Source organism: Aspergillus pseudonomiae, assembly GCF_009193645.1.
Source record: "Aspergillus pseudonomiae strain CBS 119388 unplaced genomic scaffold BDV37scaffold_70, whole genome shotgun sequence".
Lineage (NCBI taxonomy): Eukaryota > Fungi > Ascomycota > Eurotiomycetes > Eurotiales > Aspergillaceae > Aspergillus > Aspergillus pseudonomiae.
The window spans coordinates 35104-55227 of NW_022476062.1; the positions used below are offsets into that span (position 1 = coordinate 35104).

The window sequence follows — 20124 nt, forward strand, 5'->3', positions numbered from 1 at the left end:
ATGATGCGAACGCGTGTAGAGAACCGCGCGCCATGGGGCCATGCCTGGCGATCGTCGAATAGCTTCATTGTCAGTACAATGTGCCTTGCGATTTTCACGGGTAAGTAGCCACCGTACAATATCACTGCATCGTGGAAACCGAGCGCTTAGTAACGAATAAATTCCCTCAGATGAGCTTCTGTTCGCGTTCATGCTGCCATTGTTGCCGACTGTCCTCGAACAGCGGATTGGTCTCGACCCGTCTTTGACACAGCGATTCACGTCGATTTTCCTGGCCGAGGGAGCATTTATCTCTGTGATTTCTAGCCCGATCTTTGGGTCCATCGCCGATGCAATCTCTGGCAAAAAGACGCTCTTGCTGCTTTTACTTGTATTGACTGTGATCAGTACAGCTTGTCTATCCCTCACAACCCATCGTAAGTCTTCCTTGGACCCATCCCATAGATGTGTGTACTGATAATTTTCCCAGTGATATGGCTATTGGTCGGGCGCTTTTTTCAATGCCTAACAAGCAATGGCATTTGGATCGTGGGAATGTCCACTATGGCTGAGAATATTGGGAGCGAACACATGGGAAAAATTGCCGGATTGACAAGCACACTCACAGCGGCGGGAACAACTGGCGGTCCTATTCTTGCAGGAGTCTTATTCGAACTAGGAGGGTACTGGTGTGCGTGGATGGGCCCAGCTGTGTTCCTGCTTGTCGACATCTCGATGCGCCTGATCATGATTGAAAAGCAAGACAAACCCGAACAAGGACATCATGACCCGGAGCAAGACCCCTTGCTAAAGAATCAGCCCGCTCGATCGAGCGATGATGATTTGAAGAGCTCGACATCGTCAGAAGGGCAGGGATGGCGCTTCTACGCACTCATATTCCGCCAACGGAGATTCTCCAGTGGTGTCTTCTGTGCTTTCGTCTTTGCTCTGCTAATTGGTTGCATTGAAAGTACATTGGCCGTGCATATCCGGAATGCGTTTGGATGGGGAGCGCTTCACGTTGGTCTTCTGCTGGCGTGGATTCAGGGACCTGGTATGGTACTGGCGGCTCCAGTCGGGTGGATGAAAGACAAGTTCGGCTCGCGGTGTCCGACAGCATTCGGCTTTCTTGCGTTATCGCCATTCCTCATTTTTTTGGGGATCCCTGGCAGCAAAATGTTCCATTGGGCAACGGATAAATATTTGACACAGCCTCTGTTCGTTGTTTGTATGGCGCTGATAGGGTGTCTTTTGTCTTTACTCGGCGGGGTGGGTACGATGCAGGCAACTGGTAGGTGCAATCCCGCGATCTTCATCCACTGGAAGCTAACTGGTCTTTATAGAAGCGGTTGATATACTGGAGGCCGAGAACCCTGGCGTTTTCGGCCCCAACGGGGGATATTTCCGTGCTTTAGCTATCACCAATATGACTTGGATGGCTGGGCTGATGACTGGTCCTCTGCTGGCGGAATTGATTATTGGACGTTTTGCGTACTTCGAGTTGCAGTGCTGTCTCGGTAAGACATACTTATTTGTCTGCCCATGTGCCTTTCTACATGTATATGCTTACTCTACTAGGTGGTATATCTTTTGTCGCAGGGATCATGGCCCTGGTTTTTCTTGGGTCGCCCGTGCCAAAATCCGCAGAGCAGATGGACGAAGACGGAGCGTGAAGCGGTATAAAGTGCGCCAAAACTTTGGGCTCATCTTCATGTGGCATTTTAGATTGTTTTCTACATGTATATATAGTCCCTTGATGCTGCTTGAGTCACTCGTGTATAATTATCTCCCTCATATTTCCGATGTCGATACCAAAGAATTGAAGATGACTCTTATGGAGGGAGAAGTTGCGACTCACCGGAACGCAACTTCGGACTGCTCCGCAATTCGCGCTCCTTCCCGTAGAATTTTGATGATAATAGGCGGATCATTCGACGGTCAGTCTTTTTTGAAGGTGTACGTGGCACCTTTGTCGCCAGTAAAAACAGGGTCGGAATCATATAGGGCGGAAGTGAGATGGCAAGGACTTCCTTGATTTGTGCGACTTTTCGAATGGCAATCTTATCTTGGCTTGCATCTTTCAGACGGAGTTCAGTTGTTTCGCAATTGTCTGGGTGGTCACTGAGGTACAAGAACGCAGCTAGACAAGGGTCTTCTTGGCCGTCGATAACGCCGAGCAGATCCACCACGATGGAGTCTTTGGATGTAAGTGATTTTCGAGAGAGATGTTCGACTTCGATCACATCGATGCGACATCCATCGAGCTTCACGATGGTGTCTTTGCGCCCAATGTACTCGATACGTCCATCGTGAGTCCAGCGCGCTAGGTCTCCTGATCGGTAGAGCCGGGTGAGCTGTCGGTTCGGATGAAGCTCACTTAGCCACGGGGGAATCTCTTGCATGAACCCAGCGGGTTTTGTACGATCGGATGCTTGATGGTTCTGGCCAAGGTAATCCCTTGATAGATGAGGTCCCTCAATTACGATTTCACCAACCGCGCCAATGGGCATTAGCTTAGCTGCGCATGTTGGGTCAACGATCCAGATTGCACCACTCGAGGGGCGTCCAATTGTGGCAGGTGAGCTATTCGGGTCATGCACATTGTCGTTGTATGCACAGCACACTGCTGCTTCACCCATTCCAAACTGGTTTATCAGCTTCGTCGAGCTCCCGGCCCAATTGTTCAATAGATCTTTCGACAGTGGCTCGCCGCCAATGCACAGGATCTTCAGGTTTTTCATCGCATCGGGGTTTGCTTTTATGGCCACAGTGGGAGTGAGGAAGGCGATGTTGGCATCGAGTGTGCTTATGTTCTCGGCGAGGTCTTGCACAGTCTTCATCGGCCCCGGCACGCAGCAACAACCACCCAGAATGAGAGGCACAAGGAACTCCAGATTGCTGATATCAAATGCGTAGTCATCATACTGCAGATATCTGGTGTCTGCATTGAGGCCCAAGTTTCTGGAATAATCTCTGATGGCAGATGCATAGGATTTGTGTTCTTGCACGATGGCCTTGGGCTTGCCAGTGCTGCCCGAGGTGAATAGTACCGTGCACGCGTTGGATGGTTGAACTGCCGGCAGTGAGGCCGACCGCGTGGGCAGAGGAAGACTTTCTAGCCACTCGTGGGTGATCACAGTGACAGTTTCGATGGCGTTGTAGAATCTGTCTGCAAAGAAGAGATCGCTCAACATGATCTTGGCCCCGGTGCGCTGGATCACCGAGTCGAGATAGGCTGGCGGGTTGCTTGAATGGATCGAGATGTACGCTCCTCCTGCACGGAGGATTGCCAACCTGGCGACGATGGCCCACGTTGACTTCTGGAAGCTACTGAGCACAAAGGACTCGGGCCGCACGCCGAGGCCATTCAGATGGTGTGCCAGGCGCAGAGACAGACTATCCAATTCCCCGTATGTCAAATCACCGTCGAACGATCTGACAGCTAGCTTTTCGGGATGTCGACGACAATTGTCCACGATCAAATCATGCAGACAATTCTGACTGGTGATAGAAGCAGTGCTCGTGAGGCTCTTGATTATTTTCTTGTCGGGCTCCGAACAGTATTCGATATCTTCCAACTTGAGACTCGTTGGGCAAGCTAAGATCTGCCGAAGTACGTGCTGGAATGTCCACAGCATGCTATCATTCAATTGCTTTGGGATACTGCCTGGTCTGGTAATGCTCGCAAACAATCGGCTGTTATGCTCAATGACGACAAGCTAGATGATGGGTAACAATATTATGTTAATGACGAAAGCAAATGCAGGGTCCAATGTTGAACTTACTTCTAACTTTCCACCGAGAAAAGGGACTGTAGTCAATGAAGGGCTTGGATTGGTGATGTATCTGAGTGCTGCAGTGCAGACAGAACGAGAGTGAGCGAGTTGTGGGCCAGCACTTGACACATTGGCTTCTTGCTGCGTCTCTAACGTTTCGAGAAGTAGCGGTACATCCCATCCCGGCTCTACTCGCACAGTAAATGCAGTTGAGCAGCCGGCCTTTGAGCCCGATTCTTCATCGTAGCTTATACTAATTACTTCCTCGGGCTCGAAGCAACGGAGAGTAAGGATCCAAGCGGCCTTCAAAAAAGTCGATCCCTTGACTTGTTGCCGCAGGGGCCAATGTTGACTCAATTCAAGCTGCACGGCATCATTGAAACAGTCGATTGGCTTGGTAGGCGTCGGAAGATACAGTCTATTCGACTTCACCAGGCTTGGAGCCATCTTGTAATATCACAGTTGGGGCCCAGATAAAAAGCCGCGGGGGAGTACCAAGTACCAAGTCAGAGTGGTGTCTCTGTGGGTACGATTTGGAAGGGTCACGGCTGTCTGATTCCAGAAGTCGGAACCTGATTTATACACCACTCAGTAGGTATGTCTACTGTAGCGACCAAGGAATGTTGTAAAGATACAGTATGAGAACGCGAGATCCGCAAGGTAGAACCAGTTCCTGCCCAGGTGTGACGTTCCGAACCTCGTCAACGCGCTAACACTACTGGTCACATCACGGTAACGAGCCCAGCGCATCCTGAGGGTCTCGAGCTGAAGATGTGATTGCCGAGAGAACGAGGAGTCCTTGCTTTGCGCATCGCCTGGTGGAGCCTAGAAAGCCATGGAATGTACGCGCCCTGTGCGGGATCCAATCAAGCAGAGACAAACGTGGTACGAATTTGGCATTATGGAATCGAGTCGCAATATTATTCCTGTAGCTCTGGAGCTGATTTGCGTCTTGAGCATACATAACATTGTTGGGACGGGAAGGGGATCGGGGACACCTGAGGCTCCACTTCCCAGGTTCTGTTCAGCTGTTCTCTCCAGCATCGAACTCTCGCTTCGCCTTAGTCCCGATCTGCACTACTGTAGTAGTTTACAATTGAATTACCTTTCATTCAATTGGAGTGCTGATCTCAATACCGTGTTTCGTGTGTTGTGCCTCAAGTGACCGACCTGGAGGTGTCAATGGCGGGCTGAACTTGTGAGGAGTCTCAAACCTTCTGCATGGTCCTGCATACAGATCGTCGCTCCGCACCATCCGCGCCCAATACGAAGCCATCCAAATCACGTATTTGGAGCGGATGTGTTCACCGCATCGCCAGGTTGTATATTCATGGGCCTGGCCATTCGAATGGTCACGAAGCCGTAAAATTCAAACACAAAATCCAGTAATTTATGGATTCTGTTCTCTCAACTATTGATCTTCCAATTGCGAAAGGCACTTCCTCGGTGTTTTTTTTGACGAGATGACTGTGATTCAAAAGTCTACTTCAAATGGTCATCGCTCCGTGGAGCCTCCTCTTGATCACGACTTCCACAATGCTTGGGGAACAATATACTCGAACAATGCTTTCGTCAGTGACAATCGCGCTCGACAGATGTGGGAAGAGTATACTGTGAACCCTGGCAGAGTTGAGCAACAATATCATGTACTGCTGAACGAGTATACCGACCGGTTTCAATCGTTTTTCAACGGATTCTGGCCTATAACATTTCACGCGCACGTTAGTGATGCGTTGATTCCAACCACCGTGGCCAGTCTCATTCTCAATACCGCATCAACATGTCCCCTGGTGGTGGAAGACCCAGCACTATCCCCGTTGCTGAAGGATGACCCAGAGCCGGAAAAGGTCCAAGAATTTGTCCGCAACCTTCTTGGTTGGAACGATGTTCACATCAAGACGCCGAAATTAGCCATTGTTGACGGAATCTATGGGTGCGCGTATGGGCCCTTGGTGAGTCCAAGAAACCGATCATCCACCACAGAATCTACATGCACTGACCAAAAAGGCACACTCGTCGGACGAGTGGGAATACAGAATCATCGGATCGGGCCCTGAATCATTCTACGTACGCCGAAGCGACTTTGTCACGGAAGAGACATTGTTGAACAAACTCATTGAGGCCAAAAAGGAAGGATGCGTCGCAGTGATCTGTGATCTGGTCAACGCGTCGGACGGATCCGTCTTACCGCCCGAGTACTTCCGTCTTTTACGAAAGTGCTGCGATAAAGTATGCATATGTCTCCTTGTTGATGAAGCCATGACCGCAATCCGCTGTGGAGCACCACTGGTTCACCAGAGACCCGAATACTGCGAAGACGGCGGGATCCAGCCTGACATGATCGCCTTTGGTAAAGGCATGGGTATCAGTGGTATTGCGATTAACTTCAACGGCCTGATGATGCGACACCTCGCTTTCCACAATGAGGCGCTCATTCGCCAGTCAATCAGATTCTGGCGCTCTATGGTCACGAGGCCGATCGCGACAACAGTGTTGATTGAAGCCTTGGGTACCTTGAATGTAGCGGCAGCCGAGAATTGGCCGGCCAGAAGTGAGCAAATTGGAAAAGCGTTCCGAAAATTTGTCATTCGCCATGCGAAGAACGATCTGCCACCCGGAGAGGAGATTGTGCGTGGGCTAGGCGCATTCATCGCCGTGCCGCGGGATATCAATAAAAAGTTTAATGTTATGGCGGCATTTCGTCGGAGAAGTGCTTGGGCGCGGTGGATTCCCAAGCTCAATATGGCTGCTGCTGTGGATACTGAAGCGATCGACAGATATCTCATTGGCTCTGATGCCAAACACCTTCGACAGGCCATGACAGAAGAGGCTAATCAGCTTGGGACGAAACCACTCTGGTGCTGGATTTGTGGAATCGATGCAATGACAGAAAATTGGTGTCGGACCTGCTTCTTGGGACACTGTGGAACTGACGATTGCGCAAAGGGCTTTAACACGCATAAGTGTCTATAGCCCTGGATAAGTCCCTCCCACAATTCTTCCAGGTCATAGACACAGAATATTAGCACAAGACCCCACAATCAAAAGTTTTCTGAAACGAAAAGACGCGAAAACATCATTTGCTTTTCTGTCTTCTCGAACTTCAAAATGACCAACGTAGCAGTATTCCGATCAAGTGCTGTGGGCAATCCATCTTCTTCAAGGTTAATGCCATAAGCGTAATGCAAGTGACAGCCTGTGAAGGTAAATCTGCATGTAAATTACGACTAGTCAGCATTCTCGGTACCAGAATCATCTTTAGATACATCCTGGGGTTGTTCTGTCCATCGGAGCGCCCCCCAACCCACTTCATCCACGACCCGAGGTATTCTCACTCACGCAAAGGCTGTCTTGAGAGCAGAATGAAACGAATCCTTTTCCTGACGACTCCACCAACCGACCTTGTCGAGAAATACGTTGCAGAAGATGATTGGTCGAATGAGATGTTACCGCCACTCCTCTCACAAGCAGGAGCATTGATCACCGTCAAACGGTGGCTGGATGAGGACATCATTCCCTCCATCTTAAATCACGATGTTGTGACTTTTCTCTGGGCTGAGGACTATATTCGACATCCCATTGAATTCCAGCATTTTCTCATGGAAGCTCGAACAGCGATCGAGTCAATCAAGGACGTTGATAGCCGTCCGTGCATGGTGAATCCCATCGAGCTGGTCCAATGGAACATGGACAAGAAATATCTCTTGGAGATGTATGCCACGGGATTCGATATACCGAAAATGGGAATGATTGAGGCGAAACAATTTGATTCTGTGTCCGCGTTGCACCGACGACTGATTGAATTTCAATCATCTGGGCCCGTCGTCCTCAAACCCGCGATATCTGCATCCTCTAATAACACCACACTCATCTGTGATGTTTCCACCCTCTCGAAGGAAGACACCAGACACTTGCAGTCATGTATTGATGGTCGCCTTGGAAGTTCAATCGTTTTGCAGGAGTTTGAGCCGTCTATCTCGGCGGGTGAATATTCGTTCATCTTTGTTGGCGAGAGTCTCTCTCACGTGGTTTTGAAATCGCCTCGTAGCGGCGAGTTCCGCTGCCAACCGTCATTTGGCGGCGAGCTGGGTCGCATACCGATGGAAGAGATTCAGGAGACGACCTTGTCTGTCGTTCAATCTATCTTTGATACGCTCAAGGATCGGTTCGGGATTGCGACAACAGGGAAGTTGGGGTATATGCGCGTGGATGGCTTGGTGACTAAAGATCGCCCGTTTATCTTGATGGAAATCGAAGCCATTGAGCCTTGTCTTTATTTTGAAATGGAAGGACTTGACCAGATGCTCTCACTATTGTTGTCAAATTAGTCTAGAAGCCCTGGGGTTCCAGATCAATGTCTCCGATTCCCGTTCCATACGTGCGCTGAAACTAAAGCATTCAATGTTGGATTCTTGAAAGGATCCCAGTGGCTGGCTGAGCTATACGTAGGGTCATCTGGATTATAACCGCTGAAAAGGCAGGACTGTCAGCGTCCAACAATTCACGCAAGTCGTCTCATAAAATCGTCTTTTCATCTCAAGATCAGTCTCACTTAGACCGATGCTCGATTTGAGACTTGCAGAACTCGGCATTAAAAACTATGATCTCCAATTCACTAATCAAATTCACTGGTGTAATAGGGTCAGCCAATTGTTCGATCCAATCACCCGCTTCCCATTTGCATATTCAGTGCAAACTAGCTGAAGGAAAATTCCAAAAAAGACATGGATTTTGCAGAAAGCTTGGGTTTTGGGGAATCGGGGAGAAGACCTTGAACTGCTCCAACTTTTATGAACAGACAAATAGTGTTCTTGACATTAATACCAAAGTAACCTGTAAATAATGTTGAGTTCCCCTACCTGTCGATAATCTCAGATTGGCGTCCAGTTTTATTTGATCAAGTTTTATTTTTCATGATATACAATACCTTGTTCTGAATTTACGATACGATGTGCGCCGTGTCTATAATGTGGCTGTGTTCAAACACAGCATGTATACCATACCAGTCTTGGTTGGTAGAAATCCTTCACCAGTCTCACCTTCTTATAAGCTCTGGCCAAAAATTACACCAAACGCTTATGGGCAACATTCCCTGAAGCCGAAGTGTCTCTTGGATGGCTGACTGCATCAAGATTGTTGTGTCAACAGGCCCACTCGCAAGTCTCACTCGCCCTGCCATCTTACGAATTGCACAGAATGGACAAAGCTGATATCAATATATAGATACGAGCAAGGAACATGACACAAATCAGCTCAATCTGGCATTGTAACACCCCATTTCATACATGTGAGCACTATATTTGTGCCATGAAATTGATAAGTTCCAACTCACCATGGATAAGAATACATGGATCATTTCAATTGTGAGTCGAAGCGCTGCTTGGGTATATTTGGCATAGTGATCTGTGCCTAAATAATCGGAAACCTGGTGTAGGCATTTCATCACATCATGACGAACTCTTATAACATAGAGAAGTTAGGTTACATAAGGCTCAGTGAGCCGATCAGTGAGCCGGGAGCCGTGCTCCGTTCTACTCAGTGAGCAAAAGCGGCGAGCCACTGAGCACTAAACAGCAGTCGTACTCAGTACTCCCGAGGACTTCGTCTGGAGCACAGCGAACCGGGTGTGACGGTATGTCCTGTATTGGGACCGAGGATGCGCCGTGTGGGGAAACACTTGCAATACGGCTATCACTAGCGTGGGCACGGGACCCACCGTGATGCACCCGTTTCTCCCCCGTATCGTATCGTTGGCTCCTCTTCTTTTTCCCTTGGGCTAACTAGTACAAACTACTGCGAACCCCCTTTGCCGGGCTCTAAGGGAAACTACTCGATCATCGCGTCTCCGTAGTTCCTGATTAAATCCCGACGCCATACATTGCAATGCCACCGCATGCGAAACGTGAGAGGTGTCGCCGACGCAAGACTTCCCAGGAGGAAAGGATTTGTTCCATTTGCTCTCAGTCGTTTAAGAAGGCGGAGCACCTGGCCCGCCATTTCCGCTCGCACACCAAAGAGAGGCCGTTCACGTGCCAGAGCTGTGGCAAGGTCTATGTCAGACAGTACGCCTGCCCGATGTGACTATGCATGAGTCCGGTTAATGGATACTCAATAGGGACTCCTTATTACGCCATTCGAGATTGCAGCATGGCCATACGCAGCCGAATGGACCAGTGAACGAGGGTACTGGAATCACCATGGGAGGTCCCCCCTTGCGTGGCCCGAATGAGCACGCGAGTGCGTTGATGGAAACATCCGCGATGGCCGGGGTCGGACAAACGGTTCCCATACCAGAGCAGCTCGCGCTAGGGCAGCAGGTACGCCCTGAGGACAACACAGGATCGGGGTTAACACCCCCGTTTGGACCGTATACCGTAGACTTAGCCACCGAAGAAGATCCAACCACTCACGAACCGGATGTTCCCATGGCCCAATTTGCGTCCACAGAGATGGACGGTTCCGTCTCCGCTTGCAATGGCCCTTGGCCTGTAGTATGGGACGGGCCGGGGGATCTGGACTGGACATCGTGGTTAACAGGAACAGATTTTGACCTGGATGCGCTGAATCAGTCATTGCTGGAATCGACGGAGCTCCGTGCAAAAGATGCGGCCCGCAGCTTGGGCGGCGCAGCGGGACCGATTCAGAGAAGATGGCATACCTTCTCCGAAACAGCGATATCGTCCGGCCAGACCACACCAGATCAGAGCGATCCCGGCAACAATCACCCTGGTCAAATACGTATTTGTGCCGATGAATCCTACCGACAGAGACTTGCCGAGAGCCTCAGACAACAGATACAACCTGGAATTCTACCGTCTACTGGATTCCTGGTAAGTGCCCTCGATCTGCCAGTCCATGATACGGACTTCATTACCTGACGGTCCCGGCAGAACCTTTGTCTCCAGGCTTATTTTACACACTTCCAGTCCATCTTTCCTCTGGTTCATGTGCCAACATTTCAACCCTCCAAGAACAATGCCATTCTTCTCCTTTCCATCTGCTCGATCGGGAGTCTGTTTCTAGGGTCATCGCGGGCCATGGCCCATGGCATAAGCATGTTTGAAAGGATGCAGAAGGCAATCTTGGCCTCGGTATGTTCATATGCACTTTTCATGACGTCGGTCGCTGGGCAGGTTCTGACGGGTATGACAGTGGGAGACCCATATCTCAGCGAGCAAGGGCTTATCGATTATTTCTTTACAAGCTGCGCTGATAGGTCAAACCTTTGGCCTTCTCGTCGGGGTAAGCTACAACGTCACGTTGTGATGCCAGTGTTCCTCTCTACTGATCAGTGTGCAGAGACCCAAGGACCTCGCTGGAATTGATATCTTCCATGGAAGCATAGTGGCCGTGAGTCCTTGGAACCCAGCGAGAGAGTTTGCTGACTGACAGAGACAGTGGGCACGCAAAGCGAAGCTATTTAGCCTTACAGAGGATGCCAGAGCGTGTAGCATAAATATAGAGGAGGATGGTGAGGAACTAGAAGGAGCATGGAGAGCCTGGGCGCGAACGGAGGAGAAGAAACGGTACGAGGCTAGCGACCCACCATAGGTCTCAAAATTACTGATTCCTTGTCTAGTATTATTTTGGGCATCTACATTCATGATGTAGAACTGGCTAAGCTGCACAATCACGAACCCATTCTCCGACATGGAGTTGAAAAGGTGCCAAAATTATCGCCGCCAAACGTGTTCACCGCGCCCAACGCAGCCGCGTGGAAACGGGAGCTGATGGCCGTACAGGCGCCAGTACATATCCCACCATCTCCAGCCGTCACCGGTCCACTTTCACTATCAGTCGAAACCAGACCAGGCGATGATTTCGAATGCTATGCGATCCTTGAGTGCATCGGCGCGTTGGCCCACGAGGATCGCGACGCTGGGGGAACTCGGCTGGACATTGTTCAAAACTGCCAGAGGTTATTAACCCAGTGGTATCTCAGACGCTTCAACCACAGCCCACGAAACCCTCTGCACGCCAGCAAGATCCAGGACCCCTTCTGCCTCATGATCCTCTGGCACTCGACTTTCATGCACCTCTATACCCGTTTTGATGACCTGGAATGTGCCTGCGGACGAGAGGGCGAGGCGGTATCGCAGCAAAAGCGCCCCTACGCAGAAGCCTGGGTCAGGTCAGTTGATGCAAAACGGACGCTCCTTCACGCAACCTTGGTCCAGAGACACTTTCAGTCTATTGCAGTTGGTGCGGAGCCAGCATTCCATGTGCCAATGGCATTGTACTATTGTGGCATTGCCTGGGCATCTTTTACTCAGTTCCGGATGCTTGAACCGCCGAGCGATGGTGATTCTGAAGAATTGGATTTCCCGGAGCTGAGAATGTTAGGTGTCAACCAGACGAAACTCTTCTGTGAAGTGACTCGCGGAATCCAACTGGGAAGACTGGAATCCGGGCCCCTTTTCGTTATTATTGATCTGTTAGGGAGGATAAGCCATTGGAAAATATCTGAAACCCTTTCAGCTACCCTACTGGCTTTTGTGGAGGATTTGCCAGATCTATTCTGATATTCCTAGTTCGTCTTTAGTAGTGCCATCAAGGTTGACAAAAACAAACAGTCGATCGAATTTCTTCATACTCCAGAGACTGATGTTTCTAAGCAGTACAGAATCCGATACATTCTCTTATAATGTGTGTTGATACCTGTGGCAGAGTATAAAGCATACTTGGTGGTCAGCCTTAGCTGGGATTGGCAGCCGTCAGGTAAGATTATGCCGTTTTGCAAATCAAAATGCTTGCACTCACCATGTTGGATTGGCAGACGCCCTCTCGATGTGAAAATGTCGTAAGAGTTGCAGGGTCGGTTTGCCATTGCCAGGAGAAGAGAAAGGCAGGTCGGGATGGAAGGAGGATGTAGTGGCCGTATGCCTGGACCTCCGACAGGGATATTGCCGGCACTGCCTTTAAAGGTTGTGGGATCTATATAATTACCGTGGAACTGTGAAGTAGCACGAGGTATGTATACCCTAGCTGTCTCTATTCCTTGTGTGGCAGAAGGCAGATGCTCAATAATACGGCAGAAATCAATAGGTCCCACCATGCATTTTGAGGAATGACCTTGGTACTCTATAGTGAAACTACTCATAGCTAATCGTATTCTCCACCTTCGCCACACCCCCGAGTTCCACTTCAACCACGTCGCCATCTTTCAAAAACTCCTTCCGAAAGAACCCTACGCCCGATGGTGTGCCCGTCATAATAACGGTACCCTTCCTCAGCGTCGTGCCCCTTGATAAATGACTAACAATTTCTCTCACCCCCCAGATCATATCACTGGTATTGGTGGTTTGCTTTGGCACGCCGTTCACCCTCGTGACCAAATTGAGTCCCTGGGGTTCTTTGATTTCCTGGGCGGCGACGAGAACATGTCCGATCGGTGCGAACTTATCGAAGGACTTGGCATAACAGAACTGGCCCCCTGACGCCTCTGGGAGCTGGAAGTTGCGAGCAGAGAGATCGTTTCCGGCGGTGTAACCGAGAACGTAGTCTAAGGCGTCCTCCGCCGAGATGTTTTTGGCATCCTTCCCGATGACAACGGTCAGTTCACCTTCGTAGTCGAGATGTGATTGAGCGTCGGGATGGATACGAATGGACTCGAAGGGACCCGCGAGGGCATCGGCAGGCTTGGTGAAAACAGGCGGATAGGTTGGGACAGTCAGCTGCGGAGTGTACTCTATTAGTGACGGTTCACAATATGTGACGCTAGGGGTTAGTATGTATAGGTAGTTGTTAGGAAACTTACATTGGCTTCTTTGGCATGTTCCTTGTAGTTGAGCCCGATACAGATGATGAGGGGAGTATTTTCAACTGGGGATAGAAGCTGAAGGGCTATTAATGATGGCGTTCCCGTCAGAGCCATGGACGTAATCAAACACCTACACTGCTAACATGGTGGACCTTGTCTGTCAAGACCAGTCCGTCGAAGGGGTTGCCGTCGAACTGTTGCACAGTAAACTGGTTGTTCTCGGTCCTGATGAGTTCTCCATAGTACTGTTGTTCACCGGTTGCAAACCGGACAAGGTTTTTGAATGCCGCCATTTGGTCGTGAGGTATGTTGAGGATCTGAGTGAGCAGAAGTAAAGCAAGCTGAACAGAATTAGATGCGCCAACTGCACGATCGGGAGGGTTGAACTTATACTTAATGCGTAACTTTTAATTCTGCTTGACGATCTGTGGGACCTATCGATTCCTGTGGGACCGTCCTCGGCCAACATAAAACGACCTCGGGAATATTCTTGCGGCGTGGAGTAGCAGCATTGACCTGGAGGCAGTGGCCCCCGAGTTAGCGAAGATATGTTCGGCAGAAGACTTATGTGTCTATTAGGCGCTTCTATGGCAACTGATTATGTAGAACCTGCAATTCCGAGCGCCCATAGAGCCACCCGACCCATCCCATAGGTCCCACATGGGTGGTTGTTACCCCAGGTATTGCCCCATATAAGAAACATACCCCATACATCGTAGGATTCCTATGTCCAGTGAAACAGATTTGGCACATTTAGGATAATCATCACTCAATGGCCTCTCAAGCTTCTCCACGCAAGCTCTGGGAGCACCCAGACCCAGAGTCCACCCAGATGGGACAATTCCGCCGCGCTCTGGAGAAGCACACTGGACAACACTTCCAGGTCGGTAAATGAATCGGCTTTGTTTTCCAGCCTGTGATAATTAACTGAAGATAGACATACCATGACCTCTACAACTTTTCCATTACCCAGCGAACCACCTTCTGGGACTTCTGCTGGAAATGCTCCCATCTCATTCACGAGGGGACCTACACCTCCGTTGTCAATGAATCCGCCCGGATGGATAGCATTCCTCATTGGTTTTTGGGGATCCGGCTGAACTTTGCGGAGAACCTACTTTTCTCTGCGTCCGGGCATGGTAGATCCACTATAGGGAAGGAAGACGAGAAGATCGCCATTGTTGAGGTCCGCGAGGGCGCGGCCGGCGTGCCTCTTACGTGGAAAGAACTCCGCAGTCGAACGGGCCGGTTAATACATGCAATGAAAGCACATGGGGTCAAGAAGGGCGATCGCATCGCGATCTGTGCCAGTAACAGCATCGACACGCTGCTAGTATTCTTGTCTACCACTGCCCTCGGTGCAATTTTCTCCTCCAGCTCAACGGACATGGGCGTGAAGGGGATCTTGGACCGACTGTTACAGATTCGCCCTCGCCTGTTGTTTATGGATGACCAGGCCGTGTACAATGGTAAGACAATCGACCTGCGATCAAAGATGGCGGCGGTTGTCAAGGGCATGCAGTCCGTGGGTGAGTTTCAGGGAATTGTCGCCCAGTCACGATTTGCTTCTCGACCATTAAATGTGAACCATGTGCCGAAGGCGCAGCCCATCGCGGCGTTTTTAGCTAAATCAACTAGTGACTCCCTGGAATTCGAGCGAACCGCATTCTGTGATCCTTTCCTCATTGTTTATTCGTCTGGGACAACCGGCCAGCCGAAATGTATTGCACATTCGGTTGGAGGAGTACTCATCAATGCCTACAAGGAGGGGCAATTGCATATGGAACTGGACGAGACCAGTGTGGTCTTGCAATATACTACAACTGGCTGGATCATGTATCTGTCGGCCATCCAAACCCTGTTGTTTGGATCCCGGGTGATCCTCTACGATGGCAGTCCTTTTCTCCCGCACCTTTCATCACTAATTACGCTTGCGGAACAGCAAAGGTAAGACGAATAGCTACCAGCTACTGCTAGAAACCCAACTGACATTGTCGCAAGGGTCACACACTTCGGAACCTCTCCACGATACATGTACGAGCTCCAAAAGGCGAACATCCAACCGAGAGAGATCGCGGATCTGAGCCCGTTGAAAATGGTCACCAGCACTGGAATGGTCCTCCCTGAGTCTCTCTTTGAGTGGTTCTACGACCAGGGCTTCCCGCCCCACGTGCGTCTCAACAATATTTCTGGGGGGACCGATCTCGCCGGGTGCTTTGGCATTGGCAATTCGCTTCTTCCTCTCTATGTGGGTGGTTGTGCCGGAATGAGCCTCGGGATCCCAGTTGATGTCTATGACCCTAGCGTCGAGGGTTCGGGTGTCAAGGGAGTCCCTGTAGAGGAAGGGGCTGCCGGTGAGCTTGTGGCGACCGCCGCGTTTCCCAACATGCCGGCTTGCTTCTGGGGTGCGGACGGACACAAACGGTATCACGGTGCCTACTTCGCGCGCTTCGACAGTATGTTCTCCATGGGTAGCTTTTGAGTATTGGTATGGTATACTAACGAATGATACCAGATGTCTGGACTCACGGCGATTTTGTGTCTATCCACCCGGTCACTAAGCAGCTATTCTTCCACGGTCGGGCGGACGGTGTGCTGAACCCGTCGGGCGTTCGATTCGGCTCCTCGGAGATATACCAGGTCATTGAAGGTGAATTTCCGACTGAGGTCGTGGACTCAATCTGTGTCGGTCAGCGCAGACCGTCAGACACAGACGAGCGGGTGGTGTTGTTTTTGCTTCTGAAGCCGGGCGTCGTCTTTACCCAGGAATTGGTTGGCAGAGTTAAGGCTGCGATTCGTCAGAAGCTCAGTAGTCGTCATGTCCCGACGTTCATCTTCGAGACTCCTGAAATTCCGGTAAGCAAGTGACCTGACTAGCGGCGAGTCCCATCGGCATTACTGACAATGGAGAATTAGACCACCGTCAATGGGAAGAAGGTTGAGCTTCCCGTGAAGCAGATCATCTCCGGAAAGAGAATCAAACCGTCTGGTACCCTGCTCAATCCTCAGTGCCTGGACTATTACTACCAATTCGCTGAAGTTGAAAAGCTGGTGCCCCGGGAGAGTAAGCTTTGAAGGGGCATGTATACGTTAAATCCGAGAAAGCCATGGGTGTAATAGTAGACAGGCGGGATAATAACTGGATTGATAAACAGTAAAAAGGCATGTACTTGATCTACGAGGGAAGTAGGTTTCTCTAAGGTGCAAAGGATGTTTCACAATATATAACCATCATACATCTACGAGCAGCTTTGACCAACACAATACATTAGAGTACCCGTAACTACGGAGAAAGGCAATGGAATATATGATGGAAACCATACAGAGCTGTGAAATTTAAGTCACAACATGCACAAACTTGAATCGACCTTTTACGATAAGCATCGATATAAGCAAGATGAATTGCTTCATCGGGTGGTTGTATCGAGACAGCCCCACCGTGTCGACGGGAAACCGACGGTGTTTTGTTGGCCGTGAGTCACTGAGCCCCCGCCGAGCGAAATTATGACACACCCGATCAAGAATTATTGGCCATGACGGACGCACTTATACGAGAAATAGGCAGATTCGTTTCTTCAATCTTCCGCTGGTGTATCACATGAGAGTACCGCCAAATCCCTGCTGGCGCCATCCTGGAAATAAAACCACGATGAAAAAATGGGAGTTGACATCGTGCGGTGATTGACAACCATCTTTCTGCAAATCGAAACTACTTGAACAAATGGCATCAAGGTAAGTCTTGTTGTCCGGGGCGCCCATATCCCTGGGAAGAGGTGATTCAGAAGGGGCCAATATCAAATGAAGAACAAAAGCCAAAGGCCATTCGCAAGCAGTCGCTAAATGTTTTCAAAGCACGATTCCCAATGGTTCCCACGACATTGCGATCGTACGGGGAACAGTTGACTCCATCCCAGCCGTCCTGAATCTCCTCGATACCGCAGTTAAATGGCTGGTATCGCAGGACAGAATTGGGCAGTGGGGAGCAGCACCGTTTTCCGAGAATCCAAAAAACCCCGAACGACTCAGAGAATTTGCAACCACCGGCCAGGGTCTGTGGCTCGCGATCAAGGTAGCTGATAATACGCCCGTGCTGGACCAAAATCGACTCCCCGGTACAAACGCCCAAACCGTGAACGGAGACACTCCGGGTGTCGTCGTAGGAGCGCTTGCTATTGGAGAGAAGATGCCATACGTGCCATCGGTCTCGGAGCCTGAGCTTTACGTGCGACTGTTAGTCACAGATCGACAGTGGGCGGGCAACGAGATTGGCAAACGTCTTTTGGAACATGCACGTCATGTTGCCAACAGCGTTGGGGTCTCATTACTACGGGTGGATTGCTATGCAGGTGGCGACGGCAAACTGGTCCAATATTATGAATCCCAGGGGTTTAAGCGATCGGAGAGCTTGAACCTGGAAGGCGACTGGCCTTGCCAAGTGCTGGCCCAACGATTAGATGAGGTGGAAGGAGAAGAGAGACCTTGATTCTTTCCTTGCCGGAGCATATGGAGTGGCTACGAAATGGACATCGACATTTATGCAATACACTACGCGGTGGATCCACAATAGACACCTTATTGGGCTCGGTTTCTTTTTTGTAGTCATCTAGGGCATAAGCAAAGTAGGCCTGCACTTTGTCGTAAGCTAACTGGTCGGCCGTTCACATCTGGTCAGTGGGGGTTCTCACGTTCTACATGTTCAATGGAAGACTGCTGTTTGCGGGGATACGGGGTTTGTTGAATATACGCCGAGCCGAGGCTCTTTTCCATTTGGCGTCCTGCAGGATCAAGGTGTTGCTAAGGCTGGTGAGGACCTTGTCAAGATACCAATTTCCGTGGTCCCGGCCGATCGATTGTCCGCTGGAGAGGCCCTGCACCATAGCTGGCATGAAGCAATCATAGTTTCGAGTCATGTGCACTTGAACGAGACTGCATTGCCTACTCTGCTGCACTCTATTGAGCTATCGGCAAGACGCGGTGCTATCATTGAGATGGAACCCATAAAAAGGATCATGATGCAGATTTCAACGCGACATGGTCCAGGTAGTTCACGAACAGTCCACAAGCCAACCTAGCACGCTGTGACAGACGTAATGTTGACCTAGAATTCAACAGGGAGCTGATAGCCTCGAGTTGATAGACGCCCAAAACACTCACTACTCATTCAATCCGGTACTTGGGAAAGCTCGAGGTTGAACCAGGGTTTGAGTCTATAAAGAGGAGGGCCGAGGCTCTCAAAGTGAACCGGTGACAGGAGGTAAAAGTCATACAGCAGACGGACAGAAAAAGAAAGTAAGATGGTATGATGAATATATACACACACCCAATGCATTATGAGCGGGACAGACAGAGCTTGTCAACCTCACGCCATCCAGTATCTCCAGGACCGAATTCTTGCACGTTTCCAACACTGAAACAAAAGGCCATTCTCATATATATGTCAACTTGGGAGCCAGAAAGCAACAGCCTCTCCAATTGGAGGCTTATCCGTTGGCACCGGGGATTTGATCATTGCTCGTAAGTGGGTACCCCAGGATAATTTCCGACCCAGTCCCTGCGCGCGCTTATCCATAGACTGGCATAGGCGTACTTTGCTGGTATTAGATTTCACAGCCTCGTCCATACATCAAAGGGTTCTATACATACATCATACAAGCCCCAGGTTCTAGTATTATATCGCACTTAGAGAGAAATAAGGAATGGCAAGTTAATTGAACTGGGTTACTAATTGTTTGCCAACAGCTTACGGAAGCAAGAGGTTTTGCGACAACTTGCAGTATGAACCAGAGGAGGTCATCTCTAGCCTGGCCTATCATAAACTGTGACCTACGTAATTTTCATTTGTATCTGCTTTGAAGGCTTCCTTTAACCGTCCCTATAAGTTCGATTCATCCCAAGCCCTCAGCTCTCGTGTGACATTATTATTCTCATCCATACCCTTAATAGAGCTACCAGCAATATGTAATACGCTGTAGGACTTGAAGGCATGACCTGGCATTGTCAGGCCGGGCGTTCCAGGAGGATCATCGAGGACTTGTTTGGTAAAAACGCCGAGGCCGAGACATTTGAACTGATCAGGCGTAGAAAAGGTGTCTACTGGGACTCTGATAACGTAACGGGGCTGGCCCTCGAGGGTAAGGAGCTCCCCGAGGCAGTTGGATGAGCAATGTATCTCTGACACGTTGGTGAAGTCAATTGTAGAGTAGGCGGTATGCCTTAAGAACACAGGGTCACGCAAGCGTTAAGAGACTTAGTAGCGGCGATTGCTCCTTCCGACAAGCCATCTAGAGCAGATGATTGAGCTTGCAAGACCGGGATCTTGAATATCGCGGACTCGAGGTTCCAAACATCTCATCTAGAACGCCGGTGTCGAGAAGACATTTCCTTCACACATTATTCTCAGCCATCAACCCGTCTTAGTGCTGACCGTTATGTCAAGAGCTTCTTCCAATATGGTTATACAGCTACAGAATTCCAATAATATTATAATGGTACTAATTTATAGCAACAACAGGCATACGAAGAAACACGTAGACTACCTTGCCAAGTGCACTGGGGTGTATGCGCTGAAAAAAAAAAAAAAAAAAAAAAAAAAAAAAAAAAAAAAAAAAA

At 49.8% G+C, this 20124-nt stretch overlaps 7 protein-coding genes across 7 annotated transcripts; 4 read left to right on the plus strand and 3 right to left on the minus strand.

The window, feature by feature from the left end:
- BDV37DRAFT_296524 (major facilitator superfamily domain-containing protein) lies at positions 1–1652 on the plus strand (the record flags this gene model as incomplete). Its single annotated transcript, XM_032090134.1, has 5 exons — positions 1–100; positions 171–416; positions 470–1270; positions 1323–1496; positions 1558–1652. 5 exons carry the CDS (start codon positions 1–3, stop codon positions 1650–1652), a joined length of 1416 nt encoding a protein of 471 aa, XP_031938291.1.
- Positions 1623–4202, minus strand: BDV37DRAFT_296529 (non-ribosomal peptide synthetase; the record flags this gene model as incomplete). Its single annotated transcript, XM_032090135.1, has 2 exons — positions 1623–3698; positions 3765–4202. The coding sequence occupies 2 exons, from the start codon at positions 4200–4202 to the stop codon at positions 1812–1814; spliced, it is 2325 nt and encodes a 774-aa protein (XP_031938292.1). The 3' UTR covers positions 1623–1811.
- Positions 4203–4281: 79 nt separating this feature from the next.
- Positions 4282–4565, minus strand: BDV37DRAFT_193350 (uncharacterized protein). Its single transcript, XM_032079710.1, has one exon. The coding sequence runs from the start codon at positions 4503–4505 to the stop codon at positions 4344–4346; it is 162 nt and encodes a 53-aa protein (XP_031938293.1). The 5' UTR covers positions 4506–4565; the 3' UTR covers positions 4282–4343.
- A 653-nt stretch (positions 4566–5218) lies between these two features.
- Positions 5219–8719, plus strand: BDV37DRAFT_296532 (pyridoxal phosphate-dependent transferase; the record flags this gene model as incomplete). Its single annotated transcript, XM_032090136.1, has 3 exons — positions 5219–5707; positions 5763–6509; positions 7199–8719. The coding sequence occupies 3 exons, from the start codon at positions 5219–5221 to the stop codon at positions 8081–8083; spliced, it is 2121 nt and encodes a 706-aa protein (XP_031938294.1). The 3' UTR covers positions 8084–8719.
- A 919-nt stretch (positions 8720–9638) lies between these two features.
- On the plus strand, positions 9639–12277 carry BDV37DRAFT_286077 (C2H2-type zinc finger protein; the record flags this gene model as incomplete). The annotated part of the gene is made up of 7 exons (XM_032087848.1): positions 9639–9817; positions 9871–10585; positions 10646–10846; positions 10908–10997; positions 11055–11105; positions 11154–11281; positions 11335–12277. The coding sequence occupies 7 exons, from the start codon at positions 9639–9641 to the stop codon at positions 12275–12277; spliced, it is 2307 nt and encodes a 768-aa protein (XP_031938295.1).
- Positions 12278–12847: 570 nt separating this feature from the next.
- On the minus strand, positions 12848–13808 carry BDV37DRAFT_286078 (fumarylacetoacetate hydrolase family protein; the record flags this gene model as incomplete). Its single annotated transcript, XM_032087849.1, has 3 exons — positions 12848–13429; positions 13513–13590; positions 13650–13808. The coding sequence occupies 3 exons, from the start codon at positions 13806–13808 to the stop codon at positions 12848–12850; spliced, it is 819 nt and encodes a 272-aa protein (XP_031938296.1).
- Positions 13809–14287: 479 nt separating this feature from the next.
- BDV37DRAFT_286079 (uncharacterized protein) lies at positions 14288–17998 on the plus strand (the record flags this gene model as incomplete). The annotated part of the gene is made up of 6 exons (XM_032087850.1): positions 14288–14398; positions 14453–15462; positions 15517–15971; positions 16031–16371; positions 16432–16579; positions 17430–17998. The coding sequence occupies 6 exons, from the start codon at positions 14288–14290 to the stop codon at positions 17996–17998; spliced, it is 2634 nt and encodes an 877-aa protein (XP_031938297.1).
- Positions 17999–20124: the final 2126 nt, after the last annotated feature.

Excerpts from the sequence above, each read along its gene's own strand:
- BDV37DRAFT_193350 (XM_032079710.1), bottom strand. The coding sequence starts at position 4,505 with ATGCGCTGGGCTCGTTACCGTGATGTGACCAGTAGTGTTAGCGCGTTG.